Source organism: Tachypleus tridentatus, chromosome 2, assembly GCF_004210375.1.
Source record: "Tachypleus tridentatus isolate NWPU-2018 chromosome 2, ASM421037v1, whole genome shotgun sequence".
Taxonomy (NCBI): Eukaryota; Metazoa; Arthropoda; class Merostomata; order Xiphosura; family Limulidae; genus Tachypleus; species Tachypleus tridentatus.
In genome coordinates, this window is record NC_134826.1 from 46,844,684 (window position 1) to 46,863,322 (window position 18,639).

An 18,639-nucleotide genomic window follows, 5' to 3' on the forward strand; every position below is an offset into this window, starting at 1 on the left:
CAAATCTAAGTTTTTGTTCTTTTTGCTTCGAGAGCCTTTGAAAAATGTTCGAATAGACCACAGCAGCGACTAACTAACGCCATTTTTTTCTCTTCTTTCCTTCTAGAATCCTCGATATAAAAACACATCACAACATTAAGAAACAAATGTGACTTTTCCAGTTCCTTTATTTCAGAAACATGCCACTAGACCGACAATAAAACAAAGTTTTCCTTTTCTTTCACTTCACTTAATTCTTGAAAAATGTTAACATGTCACACAGATGACCTTTCTGTTTCTTTTTCTTCAGAGCGTCCTTGATGAATGCACCGATGCTTGGGGAATTAAAGTGGAACGTGTCGAAATGTAAGTTAAGTAGCATTTAAGTTAGAGTTTAATATAGTTATAGGCACAGGATATCTGTTTTGGCAGTGTATTTTGGACAGAAAGCTAGCTTTTAAGTAGAGTTTAATAGGTTTGGTTTGGTTTTTGGAATTTCGCACAAAGCTACTCGAGGGCTATCTGTGCTAGCCGTCCCTAATTTAGCAGTGTAAGACTAGAGGGAAGGCAGCTAGTCATCACCACCCACCGCCAACTCTTGGGCTACTCTTTTACCAACGAATAATGGGATTGACCGTTACATTATAACGCCCCCACGGCTGGGAGGGCGAGCATGTTTGGCGCGACTAGGGCGCAAACCCGCGACCCTCAGATTACGAAGCGCACGCCTTAACGCGCTAGGCCATGCCAGGCCCTAGAGAGTTTAATATAGTTATAGGCACTGGATATCTGTTTTGGCAGTGTATTTTGGACAGAAAGCTGGAACGTAAAATTTGAGCGAGCTAGAAAAGTGGGTTTCGCAAATTAATCATCCTTCAACTAAAATAAGTTTAATTTAAAATATTAATTGTATTTTAACATCCTTTGTTTCTATAATGAAGTAACATCCATTTCAACCATCTACTTACATTTATTAGAATATTATTTTGAATTTTTTAGCAAGAAGTATTTATAAATATGTTTTCGTGAGTTTTGTTAAAAGTTTCGCTTGAACACTGCACATATTTAGTCGCATACAAACGCTTCTTAGTGAAATAGAACCATGATAATTACTGTGACCATTTTCCCTACTTTAATTAAATAGAACCATATTAATAAGCTTCACTTTTTTCTCTATTTTAGTCAACTAGAATCTTGATAATTAGTGTATCTTTTTCTCTATTCCTATCAAATAGAACCATGATAGTTAGTGTATCTTTTTCTCTATTTCTATCAAATAGAACCATGATAGTTAGTGTATCTTTTTCTCTATTTCTATCAAATAGAACCATGATAGTTAGTGTATCATTTTCTCTATTTCTATCAAATAGAACCATGATAGTTAAAGTATCTTTTTCTCTCTTTCTATCAAATAGAACCATGATAGTTAGTTATCTTTTTCTCCATTTCTATCAAATAGAACCATGATAGTTAGTTATCTTTTTCTCCATTTCTATCAAATAGAACCATGATAGTTAGTGTATCTTTTTCTCCATTTCTATCAAATAGAACCATGATAGTTAGTGTATCTTTTTCTCTATTTCTATCAAATAGAACCATGATAGTTAGTGTATCTTTTTTCTATTTCTATCAAATAGAACCATGATAGTTAGTGTATCTTTTTTCTCTATTTCTATCAAATAGAACCATGATAGTTAGTGTATCTTTTTCTCTATTTCTATCAAATAGAACCATGATAGTTAGTGTATCTTTTTCTCTATTTCTATCAAATAGAACCATGATAATTAATGTATCTTTTTCTCTATTTCTATCAAATAGAACCATGATAATTAATGTATCTTTTTCTCTATTTCTATCAAATAGAACCATGATAATTAATGTATCTTTTTCTCTATTTCTATCAAATAGAACCATGATAATTAATGTATCTTTTTCTCTATTTCTATCAAATAGAACCATGATAATTAATGTATCTTTTTCTCTATTTCTATCAAATAGAACCATGATAATTAATGTATCTTTTTCTCTATTTCTATCAAATAGAACCATGATAGTTAGTGTATCTTTTCTCTATTTCTATCAAATAGAACCATGATAGTTAGTGTATCTTTTCTCTATTTCTATCAAATAGAACCATGATAGTTAGTGTATCTTTTTCTCTATTTCTATCAAATAGAACCATGATAGTTAATGTATCTTTTTCTCTATTTCTATCAAATAGAACCATGATAGTTAGTGTATCTTTTTCTCTATTTCTATCAAATAGAACCATGATAGTTAGTGTATCTTTTTCTCTATTTCTATCAAATAGAACCATGATAGTTAGTGTATCTTTTTCTCTATTTCTATCAAATAGAACCATGATAATTAGTGTATCTTTTTCTCTATTTCTATCAAATAGAACCATGATAGTAAGTGTATCTTTTTCTCTATTTCTATCAAATAGAACCATGATAGTAAGTGTATCTTTTTCTCTATTTCTATCAAATAGAACCATGATAGTTAGTGTATCTTTTTCTCTATTTCTATCAAATAGAACCATGATAGTTAATGTATCTTTTTCTCTATTTCTATCAAATAGAACCATGATAGTTAGTGTATCTTTTTCTCTATTTCTATCAAATAGAACCATGATAGTTAGTGTATCTTTTTCTCTATTTCTATCAAATAGAACCATGATAATTAATGTATCTTTTTCTCTATTTCTATCAAATAGAACCATGATAGTTAGTGTATCTTTTTCTCTATTTCTATCAAATAGAACCATGATAGTTAGTGTATCTTTTTCTCTATTTCTATCAAATAGAACCATGATAGTTAGTGTATCTTTTTCTCTATTTCTATCAAATAGAACCATGATAATTAGTGTATCTTTTCTCTATTTCTATCAAATAGAACCATGATAGTTAGTGTATCTTTTTCTCTATTTCTATCAAATAGCACCATGATAGTTAGTGTATCTTTTCTCTATTTCTATCAAATAGAACCATGATAGTTAGTGTATCTTTTCTCTATTTCTATCAAATAGAACCATGATAGTTAGTGTATCTTTTTCTCTATTTCTATCAAATAGAACCATGATAGTTAGTGTATCTTTTTCTCTATTTCTATCAAATAGAACCATGATAATTAATGTATCTTTTTCTCTATTTCTATCAAATAGAACCATGATAATTAATGTATCTTTTTCTCTATTTCTATCAAATAGAACCATGATAGTTAGTGTATCTTTTTCTCTATTTCTATCAAATAGAACCATGATAGTTAGTGTATCTTTTTCTCTATTTCTATCAAATAGAACCATGATAGTTAGTGTATCTTTTTCTCTATTTCTATCAAATAGAACCATGATAGTTAGTGTATCTTTTTCTCTATTTCTATCAAATAGAACCATGATAGTTAGTGTATCTTTTTCTCTATTTCTATCAAATAGAACCATGATAGTTAGTGTATCTTTTTCTCTATTTCTATCAAATAGAACCATGATAATTAATGTATCTTTTTCTCTATTTCTATCAAATAGAACCATGATAATTAATGTATCTTTTTCTCTATTTTAGTCAAATAGAACCATCATAGTTAGTGTATCTTTTTCTCTATTTTAGTCAAATATAACCATGGTAATTATTGTATCTTTTTCTTTATTCTAACGCAAACTTTATAACTGTCCATCTGCACTGTTTCTGTCCCGAGGATCGAACGAAAATTTCAGCGCTATAAGACCATAATCTTACTGCTGGAACAAAATAATTTACTTTAAATACTAACAACAAACATCTACAAGTTGTTTAGTTTATATAAAAGTTATAATAAATTATTCTACAATTTTCATGTTATTTTTCGAAATCTTGACAATACGATACCAACTATTAAGTTTTTGTATACACGTCCAAGAATTAAAACTGTTAATAGATGGCTCTGCTGGAAAAAACTTAAGTTGTGGTTAACTTTCAAATGCCATTTATGTTTTGGCTAAGCTAGGTTTTCATGTAATAACTTTAACCATACATTCAATCTTCTTTTGTATCTAAACTAAACTAAACTAAACTAACGTGGCAGGGGTTCAGTTTAGAGAGAGAGAAATCCGAAGAGTTCTCTCTCCAACTGGGGTGTTCAGGAACTTTGTAGTTCCTCTTCGTCCCCTTTCGTGGATTGTTATTAGGATTAAGTGGTGGTTTTTTTTTTAATTATTATTTTAATAAATTAATTATCGTTATTATTCTTGACTTTTTGGGTGGGGAATGTCTCACTAAATGGTCTTTTGGGTGGAGGCAAAGGTAGCAGTGGAAAGAAGGAAAGGTCGGGACCTGTCTCGAAAAGAAAAAGTTGGGTAAATGTGAACATGAATGTAATTCATTCAAGTTTAGATCAAATCAAACGGCCCGATTCTGGGTCGGGCAAAAAGGTTGCCTGGGCTGGGATCTAGAAATCCAATGCCTGAAGATTTTGGTGTGGGGGGAAACGGGAGTACCCCGAGAAAACCCACTTTCACACGACAGGCGCCGAAAGTTTTGCCTGTCGTGCCCTGTACCTGAAAAAAAAAAGGAATTCATGTTAATAACATAGTTTTTATGTATTTAAACTCTTTGTTGAGTGGATTGTGATTCTTGAAATATGTTGTATGGTGATATGTATTTTGTTGGTGCACTTGATAATTTGTGTAGTGATGCCGTTAGTTTGTTTCTGTTTTCTGCTTTTCGATAATATTTCATAGAAAGTTCTGTTATTCTATCTCTTATAGTTGGTAAATTACTAATTTGGTGTAGATAATTTGTTGGTGTAAAAGATGGTAAACTGAATGCGGATTTTAATATTTTGTTTTGTTGCACTTGGATTTTTTGGAGTGTGTTGTTTGACATATTGTATGTTACTTGACATCCGTACTCTATTAGTGGACGGATTTAAGCCTTGTATATTTGTATAATGGTGTTCGGTGTGCATTTCGATTGTTTACCAGTTATAGTCTTTAGATATGAAATCCTTTTTCTGATTGATGAGTGTATATTGTTTATGTGTTTTTTCCATGTTAGTTTTGTGTCGAAAGTGACGCCAAGGAATGTGATGTTTTGCTCATGTTGATGGTTGTGTTTCCAAGTGATAGATTTATTTTTCTAGATTTTTCTTTGCTTCTTTAGTTTTCTATAGAAGGTGATTGCTTGTGTTTTTGTCGGATTTAACACGACCCTCCACTTGTTGCTCCATGTTGAGACGTTGTTTAGTGATTCTTGTACGCGAGACATGGCCATTACTGGGTTTCTGGAGGTGCTCCAGATTGCGATGTCATCTGCGTATTGTGAATTGTGTGTGTATGTTAGATTTGGAAAAGTTATGTCACTGACGAAAATTATGTAAAGAAGTGGAGAGAGGACTGATCCTTGGGGCACTCCTGCCGTTATATTAAATAATTTGGATATGGTTTTATTGACTTTTACTTGTGCTGTTCTATTGGTTAAAAAATTTGAAATCCATTTGACTATCGTAGGATTTATTTGTAGGTGGTTTAGTTTGTATATGATGGCATTGTGCCAAACGCTGTCGAATGCTTTTTTTGACATCTAGGAATACCCCGATGGTTACTTGATTGTTGTTGTAAGCTTTGTATATTGATTCGGTGAGTCGTGTGAGGTGATCTGTTGTTTGTCTATTTTTTCTGGAGGCATTTTGAGATTCTGGAAGGATGTTGTTTGATTCGCAAAATGGAGGAGACGGTTGGAGATAATTCTCTCCATCAGTTTGCCAAGGCAGCTTAACAGACTGATGGGGCGGAAATTATCTGGATTTGTTCTGTTAGTTTGTTTCTTTGGGATCGTTGTTATGATGGCTTTTTTCCACGTGTCAGGGTAATACCCTGTCGCTAATGAAATGTTCATGATGTTTGTGAGGTGTTGTAGTAAGAGAGTGGAACTTTTTTTGAGAATAATATTTGGTATTTGGTCATGTCCGGGGGAAGTGTTCTTCAAGTTTTTGATATTAATCTTTAGTTCGGTTATGGTTATTTTTCTATTGATTGAATTTGAGTATGCTTCTCGTGTCTCTCCGGGAAATCCTGGTGAGAATGAAGCTTGGTTTGCATTTATGTAGTTGTTGACATGGTGTTGGTGTTGTGTGTCGAAATCTACTGAGTTTAAATCGCTAAAAGCGGATTTGTAATAGTCAGCTAATAAGTCAGCTTTCTCTTCGTCCGTCCTTGCGATTTTATTGTTGTGTGTGATGTGTTGTAACATGTGATTTGTGTTTTTGTCTGACGCAATACTCTTGAATTTTTTCCAGAATTCTTTTGGATTTTTCTTGGTTTTTTCTAAGTTCTTGCAGAAGTTATCAAGTTTCTCATCTTTTTTTATGGAAATATTCCAACTTTAATCAGAAGGCAGTAGCAAAACATTTTATTAAAAAACATTTTTAATGGTTACAAATGTCTATAATAATCCTTAACATCGTACCAGGAACATTTTAATAGTGAAACATTTTTCCAAACTACAAATATACATTTCCAGAATAAACTGCAAACATAGAAATTAAACTTTACCATGTATACTTGAAACTAAAACTTACGTAACATGCCAGGCCTGACAAGTAACAGTAATTGTAATTTATGGAAAAGTTTTGTGTTCTTAATATGAGACTTACTGATTGTAGCAATCACAAAAATGCATTAGCTTTACCCCAGTGGTTCGGTGGTAAGCCTGACGGGTTGTTATGCTAAAATCTGATACCAGTACTGGGCAAAGCTCAAATTGCTCATTGTGTAACTTTGTGTTCAAACACAAACAAACAAAATAAGTGCAATAAACAAAGAGTTCTCAGACTTTCTCATCATGAGGACCTCAGAACATTTAGCAACTTGACTGTGTCTCCTCTCTCCATCCAATGACGCTAAAGTAATGAATACCTAAATAGTATTACATATATCTTGTATAATTGCTACAGCCCTTGCTGTAACTTAAAAGAAAAACACATTTCATTTCAAGACTGAGAGATGTCTTTTCCTCATGTTCTAACCTAAAGTGAGTACTCATCACATTTCAAAACTGAGATATCCCCCCCCCCTAGTCTAACTTAAAGTGATAACACACTCTACTTCAGGACTGAGATATCTTTTCCCCTGGTGTGTCTTAAAGTGAGAACCTACTCCATTTCAAGACTGAGAGATATCTCCTCTGGTGTAACTTAAAGTAAGAACCTACTCCATATCAAGACTGAGATATATTCTCCCCTGGTATAACTTAAATGAGAACCTACTCCATATCAATATTGAGAGATATTCCCCGTGGTGTAACTTAAAGTGAGAACCTACTCCATATCAAAACTGAGATATATTCCCCCTAGTCTAACTTAAAGTGGAAACACACTCTACTTCAGGACTGAGATATCTTTTCCCCTGGTGTGACTGAAAGTGAGAGCCTACTCCATTTCAAGACTGAGATATATTCCCCCTGGTGTAACTTAAAGTGAGAAACTACTCCATATCAATATTGAGAGATATCTCCCCTGGTGTAACTTAAAGTGAGAACCTACTCCATATCAATATTGAGAGATATCTCCCCTGGTGTAACTTAATGTGAGAACCTACTCTATATCAAGACTGAGAGATATCACCCCTGGTGTAACTTAATGTGAGAACCTACTCTATATCAAGACTGAGAGATATCCCCGCTGGTGCAACTTAAAGTGAAAACCTACTCCATATCAAGACTGAGAAATATTCCCCTTGGTGTAACTTGAAGTGAGAACCTGCTCCATATCAAGACTGAGAAATATTCCCCTTGGTGTAACTTGAAGTGAGAACCTACTCCATATAAAGACTGAGAAATATTCCCCTTGGTGTAACTTGAAGTGAGAACCTACTCTATATCAAGACTGAGAGATATACCCCCTGGTGTAACTTGAAGTGAGAACCTACTCCATATCAAGACTGAAATATCTTGATAACAAGCAAACGTTTTGCTGGGTTCATTTAATTAAGTAGCGGCTTCAGTGTGATGATCAACTGATTATAATGTACAGACATGTTTAGCCCAAAGGTTGGCGGTGATTACTGTTATCTACCTGTCTAACTGTATTCCTTCGTATCCATGAAGTCAGAATTACTGGAGACTGTGTGCATATAGTCCTTTTGTAACTTTGTACAGGTTTAAAGAAAGTAGATACGGATATCTTAAAGACATTAACCTTAAAAATGTTCTAATGCATTTGATCTTATAGACGATTTAATATTTGCATTGTCTTACACACGAGTTTGTATCAATCTCGTGGTGAACTAGTTTACCTCTCTAAACAACACAAATTATTTGTGTATATCTTAAACCCATATTGCCACTCCCGGTGTCACAGCGGTACGTCTGCAGACTCACGCCGCTAAAAATCGGGTTTCGATACCCGTGGTGGGCAGACCACAGGTAGCCCATTGTGTAGTTTTATGCTTAGTTCCAAACAAACGAACAAATTTAAACAATATTTATTTTAAAAAATAAAGTGTGTTTTGGTTTGTTCATAGTTATGTAGAAGGATACACATGGGGTTATCTGTGCCGTGCTCACTACGAGTATTAAAACCTTTTTATTCGCGTTATAAGCCTTCACACTTAACGCTGAGTCACTGGGAGCGAGCTTTGGGATTATATCTCGAAATAAAGGTTGTAACATTTGTGGACAGAAACGTTTCTAAACGATACTTAAGCAACATGTCCGATACTCTCGTATTCTGAATAATAATAATAATAATAAAACTGTGGGTATTATAGATGAATTAAGTAAGATCTAATATATTACAATCTCTCAATTTCATGCAACTGACATAAGATGTTAAAAAAAAAGACGCTAACTTCGGACTCGCTTGTTTAAAGGACTTGGATATCTTGGATCTTTGGATTAGATGATATATTTATATTTGACTGTTTGTTTGTTGTTAAGGGCAAAGCTGCACAAATGTTGAAAAATAAAAATCCTTGCTAATTCGAACTCGTTAGTTTCAAATATGAAAAATACAATAACTTATTTCGTGCGTTTAATTTTATAACGCTAGTATTCAGGATTTGATTCCCCACGACTGGCAGATCACTGATAGCTCATTGTGTAACTTTCTGCTAGAAAACAATGTAGTTCATTTATTGCTCGTTCTTTTAGAGACGGATATTTTCTTATAGCAAAGCCACATCAGGCTATCTGCTGAGTCCACCGCTTTTAGAGGCTCAGTGTTAAGTCTGAAAACTTGTATATAATGCTACAAATTAGGTTTCGATACCCGTAAGTAGCTAAACGCAAATAACTTTTCTCGTGCAGCTATATCTGAAAAACATGCAAACTCTTTCAGTAATGCGCAGATAGCCTAGTTGCTTTGCGCCATAAAATAGTAAACCAACTTTCAGTAACAACAATTTACGATATCACGAGAAATTAACTTAGTGTGATTGGATTTTTCTCCCAATTCAAATAAACTCTGTTATTTCTTATTACGTATACAGTAAACAGGATATTTTCTAGGCTATAGTGAAACGTCTGCTTTTCTCTGATTATCACTAATTAACTACAAACCTTTTTCTTTCGTGCAGCAAAGACGTTCGTTTGCCAGTTCAACTTCAACGTGCTATGGCTGCCGAAGCAGAAGCGGCTCGTGAAGCGCGTGCTAAGGTAAGTTTGAAATTTGAAAATAACCATTGAATTTCACTACTTCCTTTCTGGTGGCCCTAGCGTGACCTAGTGATTAGCATAATCGACTGGCGATCCAATGGTCGCGTACTAGGAACGTGGTACCACCACACGCGCTTCGCACTTTCAGCTATTGGGGGCGTTGTAGAATGACAGCCAATCTCGCTATTCTGTTAAAACTGGTCGCTTCTGGAGGCAGGTCGACTTTTCACGTTTCGGGACGGATATATTCGAACAATAATGGGGTTTCTGACCTTGCCGCATGGTCCACCGTGTGCATGAAATTTTGTTCAGATAAACCAGCAAAGTGACAAATTTCCTTTTATCGCTTCACCTGGATGACCTCCAAAAATAGAATGTCTATTTAATTGCATGTCCTCTCCATAGAAGGGGTCAACTAAGAAAACGTTGAAAATAAGGATCTGTAATTACCTGTTTCCTTCTATGAATTTATTTTTCAATTAAAAAGTATAAAGAAATTCTATCCGAGACCAAACACATGGGAAAGAAAGGTAAGTACATCATATATCCCTTTTGACGTTGTGTGTCGAAATCGTCAAAAAGATATGTGACGATTGTCTTTTCTTCCGTGTACATTCATCAGTTTGGTTGGTTTGAATTTCGCGCAAAACTAAACCAGGGCTATTTGTGTTAGCCGTCTCTAATTTAGCACTGTAAAACTAGAGGGAAGACAGCTAGTCATCACCACCCACCGCTAACTCTTGGGCTACTCTTTTACCAACGAATAGTGGTATTGACCGTCACTTATAACGCGCCCACGGCTGAAAGGTCGAGCATGTTTGGTGCAACCGGGATTCGAATCTGCAACCCTCAGATTACAAGTGAAACGCCTTAATCCGCCTGGCCATGCCGGGCCTCAGAAAATAGTATTTCTCATAATCTCCCTGCAGACAATGAACGAATAGCCAAAACTTAGGATGAAAACTAGTTATACATTAGTATCTAATTAATGATACAGCTGTTACTTAGATTTACCTGATCGAATAGTTTACTAACTATGAATTGATATCCGATCTCAATAAACATACTGTAAGCGCTGGAATTTTCCTCACCTTGATGCACCATAATGACAGGAAGTCTAAACAACGATGTAACTATTCTTTTCCGGCCCGGCATGGCCAGGTGGGTTAAGACGTTCGACTGGTAATCCGAGGGTCGTGGGTTCGAATCCCGGTTGCACCAAACATACTCGACCTTTCAGCCGTGGGGGCGTTATAAGTGACGGTCAATACCACTATTCGTTGGTAAAAGAGTAGCCCAAGACTTGGCGGTGGGTGGTGATGACTAGCTGCCTTCCCTCTAGTCTTATACTGCTAAATTAGGGACAGCTAGCGCAGAGAGCCCTTGCGTAGCTTTGCGCGAAATTTAAACAAACATGGATTCTTTTGCTCTCGTTACGAAATACAATAACCACACATAACATCGTTTTTCTTACGCATACTCCTTTAAAAGCGCTCTGAGCGTCAATATTGCCCCGGTGCAATTCTGCATGCGTGTGACGTCACATGCTTTACACTTGTTCGGTTCGAGCAGCTGCATAGCCAGTTGGTGTAAAAAACTGGCTGGCAACCCTCTGTCACCATTTCTAGATTATTGACGGCTATCTATACCCGAGCCTCCACTAGTAGGGCTGGGACGATTACAAGATTAACCGGTTACGGATTTCCTAACCGGTTAATCTAAGATTTTTTTCCGAGAAAAATAAACGAGGGAAAAAAATATGATTATCGACATTTGCGTGTAAATATTCCATTATTTGACCTTGACATTGGTATGTTTGCTTATCGCGATTTTACGAACTGCTTGCCTTTTTGTTTGGTTGAATTTTCATTGTTGTTGTTGTTGTTGAAAGCCTTTAGAGTTTTTGTTAACGTTCGGCGCGGCCGTCACGCGCAAATTCTTGTTTTGATATCTGATTACTTAATTGAACGACTAATGAACGCACGATGTCATCTAGCGAAAAATGTGGTCGGAGATCTATTATCTGGAAACATTTCGTCTTGACAGATGGCAAGAAAAAAACTGTATGCAGGTTGTGCAAAGCTGCTTTGTCCTATAGTGGTGGCACATCCGCAATGCGGAACCATATGAAACATGTGCACAAACGTTTAGATTTGAGCGAAAAAAAGATGGGCCTGTGGCTAAAAAACGACAAACGTCTTTAAAAGGCTGGCATACATCCGTGAGAGCTCTGGGCAAGAAGAAGGTGGAAGAAATTACAAGGGCTTTAACCCTCATGTGCGCAATAGATATTAGACTAACGAGCATCGTAGAAGGTGAAGGTTTTAGGAATTTTTGTTCAAAAATGAACAGCCAGTACCACGTGCCCAGTCGAAAGACAATAAATAGCTACTTAGCCTCAGCATATCAAGAGTGCAAAGCAGAAGTTGTGGAAGAAATGTCAGGGAAAACAGTTGCTATAACAACTGACCTGTAGACCAACTTGAAGATGAAGCCGTTCATTACGCTTACTTGCCATTTTTTGACTGCGGAGTGGGAAGGCAAACCAAAGTTGTTGCTACTCGGGCAATAGATGACTGCCATACAGGGGTGAACATAGCACAACATGTCACAGATACTGCTGCGGAGTTTGGGCTTGATGCTATCTCTGCCCTAGTCACGGTCAATGCGTCCAACATGAAAGTCACTGCGAAGGAGGCCAAATTAGAACATATGTTTTGTTTCTCACATAGTTTACAGCTGGCTATCACTGATGCTCTTAAGGAACCCAACATCGCCAAAGTTCTTGCTGCAGCCAGACGTTATGTAAGCCACTTCGACCTGTCCACTGTAGCTATCCAAGCCTTGTATGACCACCAAAAAAAAATCAGTGTTGAACCTCATATGCTCATACAAGAAGTTGCCACAAGGTGAAATTCCACATATCAGATGTTAACGCGACTTCTTCACCTCCGTGTGTCTCTTGTGGCAGTGCTCCACGATGAAAACATGACAAAAGCAAAAGATCGTGCCAGCTTGGTGTTCGACGATGCCATGTGGAGTGTGATGGAAGGGGCAGTAGAGGTCCTCAAGCCTCTTGCGCAGGCGACCGAGCTACTGACAAAGGAGAAAATTCCCACATCGAGCAGCATTTACACTGTACTCAAGCGTATACTGACCAGGTTACATGAAGGTCAGGGTTCTCAGGGACTTCAAGAAATGGATGGCTGGGATGCAGATGTGCTGACAACGCTGAAAGCAAGAATCGTGCAGGGAATGATGATGACTCGATTTCAGGTAGACAACTCCGGGGTTCCGACCACTGAACCAGGATTGTGGTCCCTCACTGCAATATTGGACCCTCGCTACAAACGGCTGTTTCTTTCCTTATGCCCTGAGAGAGAGGATAGAGGATTATCTGAAGGAACAACTACTCCGTGACAGCATATCAGAGCAAGACGCCACCCACGAACAGGAAAGCCCAAACATTTCGCTCGCACAAGAACCAGTGGAGCCATAAACGGCAGAGAGCCTGTTTGACTGTATCCAAGGTGATACAGCCCAATCGCCCCTATGCATCCATTGAGCTCGAATTGGAAACATATCTATCTGAGCCGATCTCCACCTCTGATCCACTAGGCTGGTGGAGGTTTCAAGATAACAAATATCCGAGGTTAGCTGCATTAGCTAAGAAGATTTTGTGTATCCCGGTGACTGAAGTTTCATCCGAGAGGACATTTTCTGCTGCAGGACTAACAATGTCAAAACTCAGATGCAGTCTGGACCCAGAAAATCTGGATAAAATAACTGTGCTCCACAAGAACTTCACTTTCCCAGAAAGACCAGCTCGGCCTCTGGCTGCCGCCTTTGGTGGATCTACTACCGTGAAGCTGACAATCTTAAAACAGCCCGGAGCTCTCATGACAATAATTCAAGTTCTAGTGATGAGCATAATTAATTTTTTTTGTTCTAAATGTTCATGGCAATTGATGAGTTTATGTCAGCCGACTGTTGCTGTTTTATTTTTTATTTTTTTCAGGAACGTTTTCTATTAATATTCATAGGACTTGTTTGAGTTTGCTTGGTTTGCAATAGCCAGTCATATTGGTAATTCATAATATTAACTTTTGGTGTAAAAGCAAAATTGCTTCCGTACAAGGTCTACATTAGTTTTCTGAAAAATAATTCATATTGGTTCGTTTGGTTGATATGATTGTGCAATAATGAATATCCTGTTTGTTTGTTGTTTGTTTAATAAAATTTGTTGTGTTTTTTGAATAGTTGTTGTATTATCATTTCGAACATGAATAACAAACAGCTTTCAATGACCACCTGCCGGTAGTCTACCACCTGGTCAGGACACTGAGGACAGTCCAGCAAAAAAGTTCATGGATCTGCTGTTCGCAATTTCGCATAATACACAGCAAACGTCCAGCGGGGGGAGGGGGTCATCTGGGTCTCTCCTCTTCTGTTGGTGTCAGAAAAATCGTTCTTTTTCCAAGACAGGAGCGAACTTTTGAGGGCTGGGCAATATAGTACGATTAACCTGTTACAAAAGTCCGTAATCGTCGCAGCCCTATCCACTAGGCACCTTTCATATTGGAATTATGCACCCCCCCTCACCCCGATGACTCAACTGTAAGCTTGAAAGTTTATAATGAAAAAATATGGGTTAGATCCCTGTGACGAGCACAACAAAAATAGCTCATTTTGTAGCTCTGTGTTTGAAAGAAACAAATAATATGGTTTGGAAGAAATACCAAGTGCTGAATTTGAGGATTATACATAGATCATCCTGATTGGAATAATTACGTTACAGCTACTAAACTCTTGTCCTTAGCAGTAATCTTTTTGTAGAAATTATTTAAATAATTTGCATTGGGTTCTAACCGTCAAGGTTTTATATCTTTAACATTCACCATAGAACTGAAACATCTTGATTGACCATTTCATGTATTTATATGTTAAACAATATGAAGAAGTTATGTTCGAAACCAAATTGTTTCACTCGTAATCCGAGGGTCGCAGGATCGAATTACCGTTACACCAAACATGCTCGCTTTGTCAAGCGTGGGGTCGTCATAATGTGGCAGTCAATCCCACTATTCTTTGGTAAAAGAATAACCCAAGAGTTGGCGGTGGGTGGTAATGACTAGTTGCCTTCCCTGTTGTCTTACACTGCTAAATTAGGGAAGGCTAGCGCAGATAGCCCTCGTGTAACTTTGCGCAAAATTCACAACATAAACAAATGAATGAATGAACTATTTTCTGTGTCGGTAGTGGCCATAATTCGACCCTAGGTTTTCTTGGTGAAAAACTGGTGCTATATTCAATCATCTTAGGACTCTGGTAATTTTTCATACCACTAGTTCTTGCATCCACTTAGAAACAATGAAACTGTAACGATCTATACCTTTATAAATTGCCATCTTCTGGTATGTTACACTATACTAGTGCTCGAAAGAAGACAATTTTCCTTATTTGGACAAAACTGTGGCATCTGTCCTTATGGTGTATCACATTGCTTTATTTTTAACCAAACTGCCACTTATCATTCTACAGGAGTCGTCAAAATTGAACTGTTTTGATCTTTCACGTATCTTTTGATGCTATGTCATCTTGAATGTAGTACAAATCAACAATATAAGCAACTGTTATGTTCATCCACATTCCAATTTTTCCCTTTGTTGTGGCAATGACGTCAGTCTCACACTCTAGCGTTTTTGGCTATCACGATTATAGCGCCCTCAAAACGGAAAGTGCAGAATGTGTTCACAATTATAGCGCCCTCACAACAGAAAGTGCAGAATGTGTTCACAATTATAGCGCCCTCACAACAGAAAGTGCAGAATGTGTTCTGCAGCTTATGGTGAACTGAATCTTTACCTTTTAATCACCAGCCTGTAACACCTGAAGTTAAACCACGCTCAGTCTCTTCACATTCAGAATGTCGGGTCTTTAATTTGAATAATTCTTTAGTTAGGGTTTTCTCAATGAGAAGCAGCTTATGAAACGTTTATATTAGAAGAAATTAATTACGGTAAGAAAAAAGAATAACTCTGAGTCCAAAATAAATGTTACATTTTATTGAGACGCTTACAATCAGAATAACTCTGATTCTAATTTAAATGTTACATAAACCTTATATTAAGACATTTACAGTCAGAATAACTCTGATTCTGAAATAAATGTTACATAAACCTTTTACTGAGACACTTACGATCACAATAACTCTGATTCTAATATAAATATTACATGTTCATGAGATGTATTCAGATATATACGATCAGAATAACTCTGATTCTAATTTAAATGTTACATAAACCTTATATTAAGACATTTACAGTCAGAATAACTCTGATTCTGATATAAATGTTACATAAACCTTTTACTGAGACACTTACGATCACAATAACTCTGATTCTAATATAAATATTACATGTTCATGAGATATATTCAGATATATACGATCAGAATAACTCTGGTTCTAATTTAAATGTTACATAAACCTTATATTAAGACATTTACAGTCAGAATAACTCTGATTCTGATATAAATGTTACATAAACCTTTTACTGAGACACTTACGATCACAATAACTCTGATTCTAATATAAATATTACATGTTCATGAGATATATTCAGATATATACGATCAGAATAACTCTGATTCTAATATAAATATTACATGTTCATGAGATATTTTTATCATCGAAACATTATTACAGCCCTTTTTCAGTGAGGTCTGAAGAATCATAATACAGCGTTTTTAACAACAAACTTAAAATTCTAAATTTATTCTGAAATGCTTATTGTCTCCTAGGTGATTGCTGCTGAAGGTGAACAAAAAGCGTCTCGTGCTCTGAAAGAAGCAGCTGATGTTATTTCTCAGTCACCAGCAGCTCTGCAGCTTCGTTACCTCCAGACCCTGAACACCATCTCTGCTGAGAAAAATTCAACTATCTTATTCCCTCTCCCTATCGACTTTCTCAGCGAGTTCTTATCCAGAAAGAACAACTGAGGGCGATCTTTTAATCCATTTCAATCGATCCTGTCCAGCTTAAGGTCACATAGTGGTCATTAAGCTGATCTATTTGAAAATCAGGTCCGGTTGTTAAAAAGATAGTGATATCGTAAGTGTTCTACACCTTTGTAACTGTCTAGGTAAATGTGTATACAGCTTTCGAATTTTCTGAGGGTCGACTCACGTGGTGTCCTTATTGTATTTAACTTAACTGACCAGCACTCGTTATTGTACCTGATGACCAGGTAAGATATCGCGCTCACCTTTCATAATTCAAAGCATTAAATCTTGTAGCGAGATTTTAGGCTTATTTTACAATCGTGTAGGAGCGAGTCACACTCACCTTTGCAGTATATAATAACCATGCACTTTTGTTTCTGTTTAAGTTCGACCGAAAAAATCCGTATCTTACGCGTCTGTCTGGTCCGACGTAATTTCATATGTGACATTACATCGGGTGTTACTTTCGTTGTATAAAATATGAACAAAAAATTAGAGAAGAAAATATTCAACTTAAGCGACTATTGCAAGGTCTCATACGAAGTCATAAACTCAGTAGTTTTTGTTGTTGTTTTTTAAATACGTGTGAAACAATATTTTTCTTATTTTCTATATAAACTTCTCAAGTTTATAAATACTCTTTTCCTTTTGCCATTGTAGTTCATAACAATAATTACACGTAAGTACTCTCGTGTGCTTTGTCTAGACGTCTAGCATCCTATTGTATATTTTGATATAATACCAGTTAGGCCTAATTGAGGTATCGTTCTTTAGACCCAAGGAAATTAATATAAAATTATGTAATGCAACTTTCTTTTTTTATTATTTCACTTTTTCTTTCGTGTGCTCAAAAAACTCTGTGAATATTAAAATAATGAATAGTTTTAATTGAGTCGTATTAATGCTCAAACACATTTAGAAGCACAAAATATGGTATCAGGATTGAAGATGATTCGTTCATCTAAATTTCGTATCGTGGACTGTTTTCATACGACATTCTGATAGATTGTACTACTAAAAAGTTCTAAGCATTTTAAAATCGTTATAATAGTATATAATCAAGATCAACATATGTATATAATTTGACTGTACTATCCAAAAATGTTTACATATCTTTAAACGTTAAACCTAAATATACAAATAGTCCTGTGAAGGCGTTTATAGTAACCAGTTTTAACCAACAGATAACAGCATAAATTTAAAGTATTTTTTTATTATGGAATACAATCATTTAAAATACCATGCAGTAAAAAATCAAAGAATTTACATTCCAAAATAATTTATGTGATTAAAAATGTAAAAAAACAACAACAAATCAAACAAAACGCCACAACATTATAAGAATATAACTAATAAATAAATCTTTTCAGTATTGAAATACAAAATATCCGTGAACGGAGTCTCTGATAGTGAGTGAGCCCCATGCAACACCAGATCTGGGTGAGATATAAGAGCAACCGTTAATAGCTTAGCGTGGCATGTTGTTTGTAGGCTACTACTGGATGGCTGTCTTTTCTCTGGTCAATAGTTTTAAATTAGGAACGGTAGCAGGCAACCTTAGCAGCGTTGCCGTGATTACAAAATACAAGTAGCATGTTAAGTTTGAATCTGAAAGTCATACATGTGTATTGTCACCTTTTTTTAAACGTTTTCGTTTTACTCACGAAACTTCAGAGGCTGAGCACGTGATTGTCACGCGGTTTGCTGATTTACATTTTCATAACCGTTTTAGTATACTGACCTCAACCCCTAATGTTGTGATACACATTACGCACTTTGAATATCATTCTTAAACCAAACTTTACTATAAGCATAATATAAAATGAAACTTTCACTAGTTTTTATACTATTTTAATTGCATGATTAATAGTTTTTTATATATTTATTTTTTTCATGGTAATAATTTTACATTAGCATTTGGATGTTGTTATCTTAACCAAAACAACCCCACAACATCCATTACCAGATTAGAAGACAATTAATTCATGGTTAAGGTTAATAGTTCTTAATCTACCCCACCCCTCCCCGTGGG

The 18,639-nt window shown here is 35.9% G+C and overlaps 1 protein-coding gene across 1 annotated transcript in view; it reads left to right on the top strand.

The window, feature by feature from the left end:
• The window catches only part of LOC143242894 (band 7 protein AGAP004871-like), a 31,325-nt gene extending 13,654 nt beyond the window's left edge, over window positions 1–17,671 (top strand). The window contains 3 exon segments of the mRNA XM_076486499.1: window positions 290–345; window positions 9,527–9,605; window positions 16,407–17,671. Of these exon segments, the coding sequence (XP_076342614.1) occupies window positions 290–345; window positions 9,527–9,605; window positions 16,407–16,604 (333 nt within the window). The 3' untranslated portion in view covers window positions 16,605–17,671.
• The last annotated feature ends 968 nt before the right edge of the window (window positions 17,672–18,639 follow it).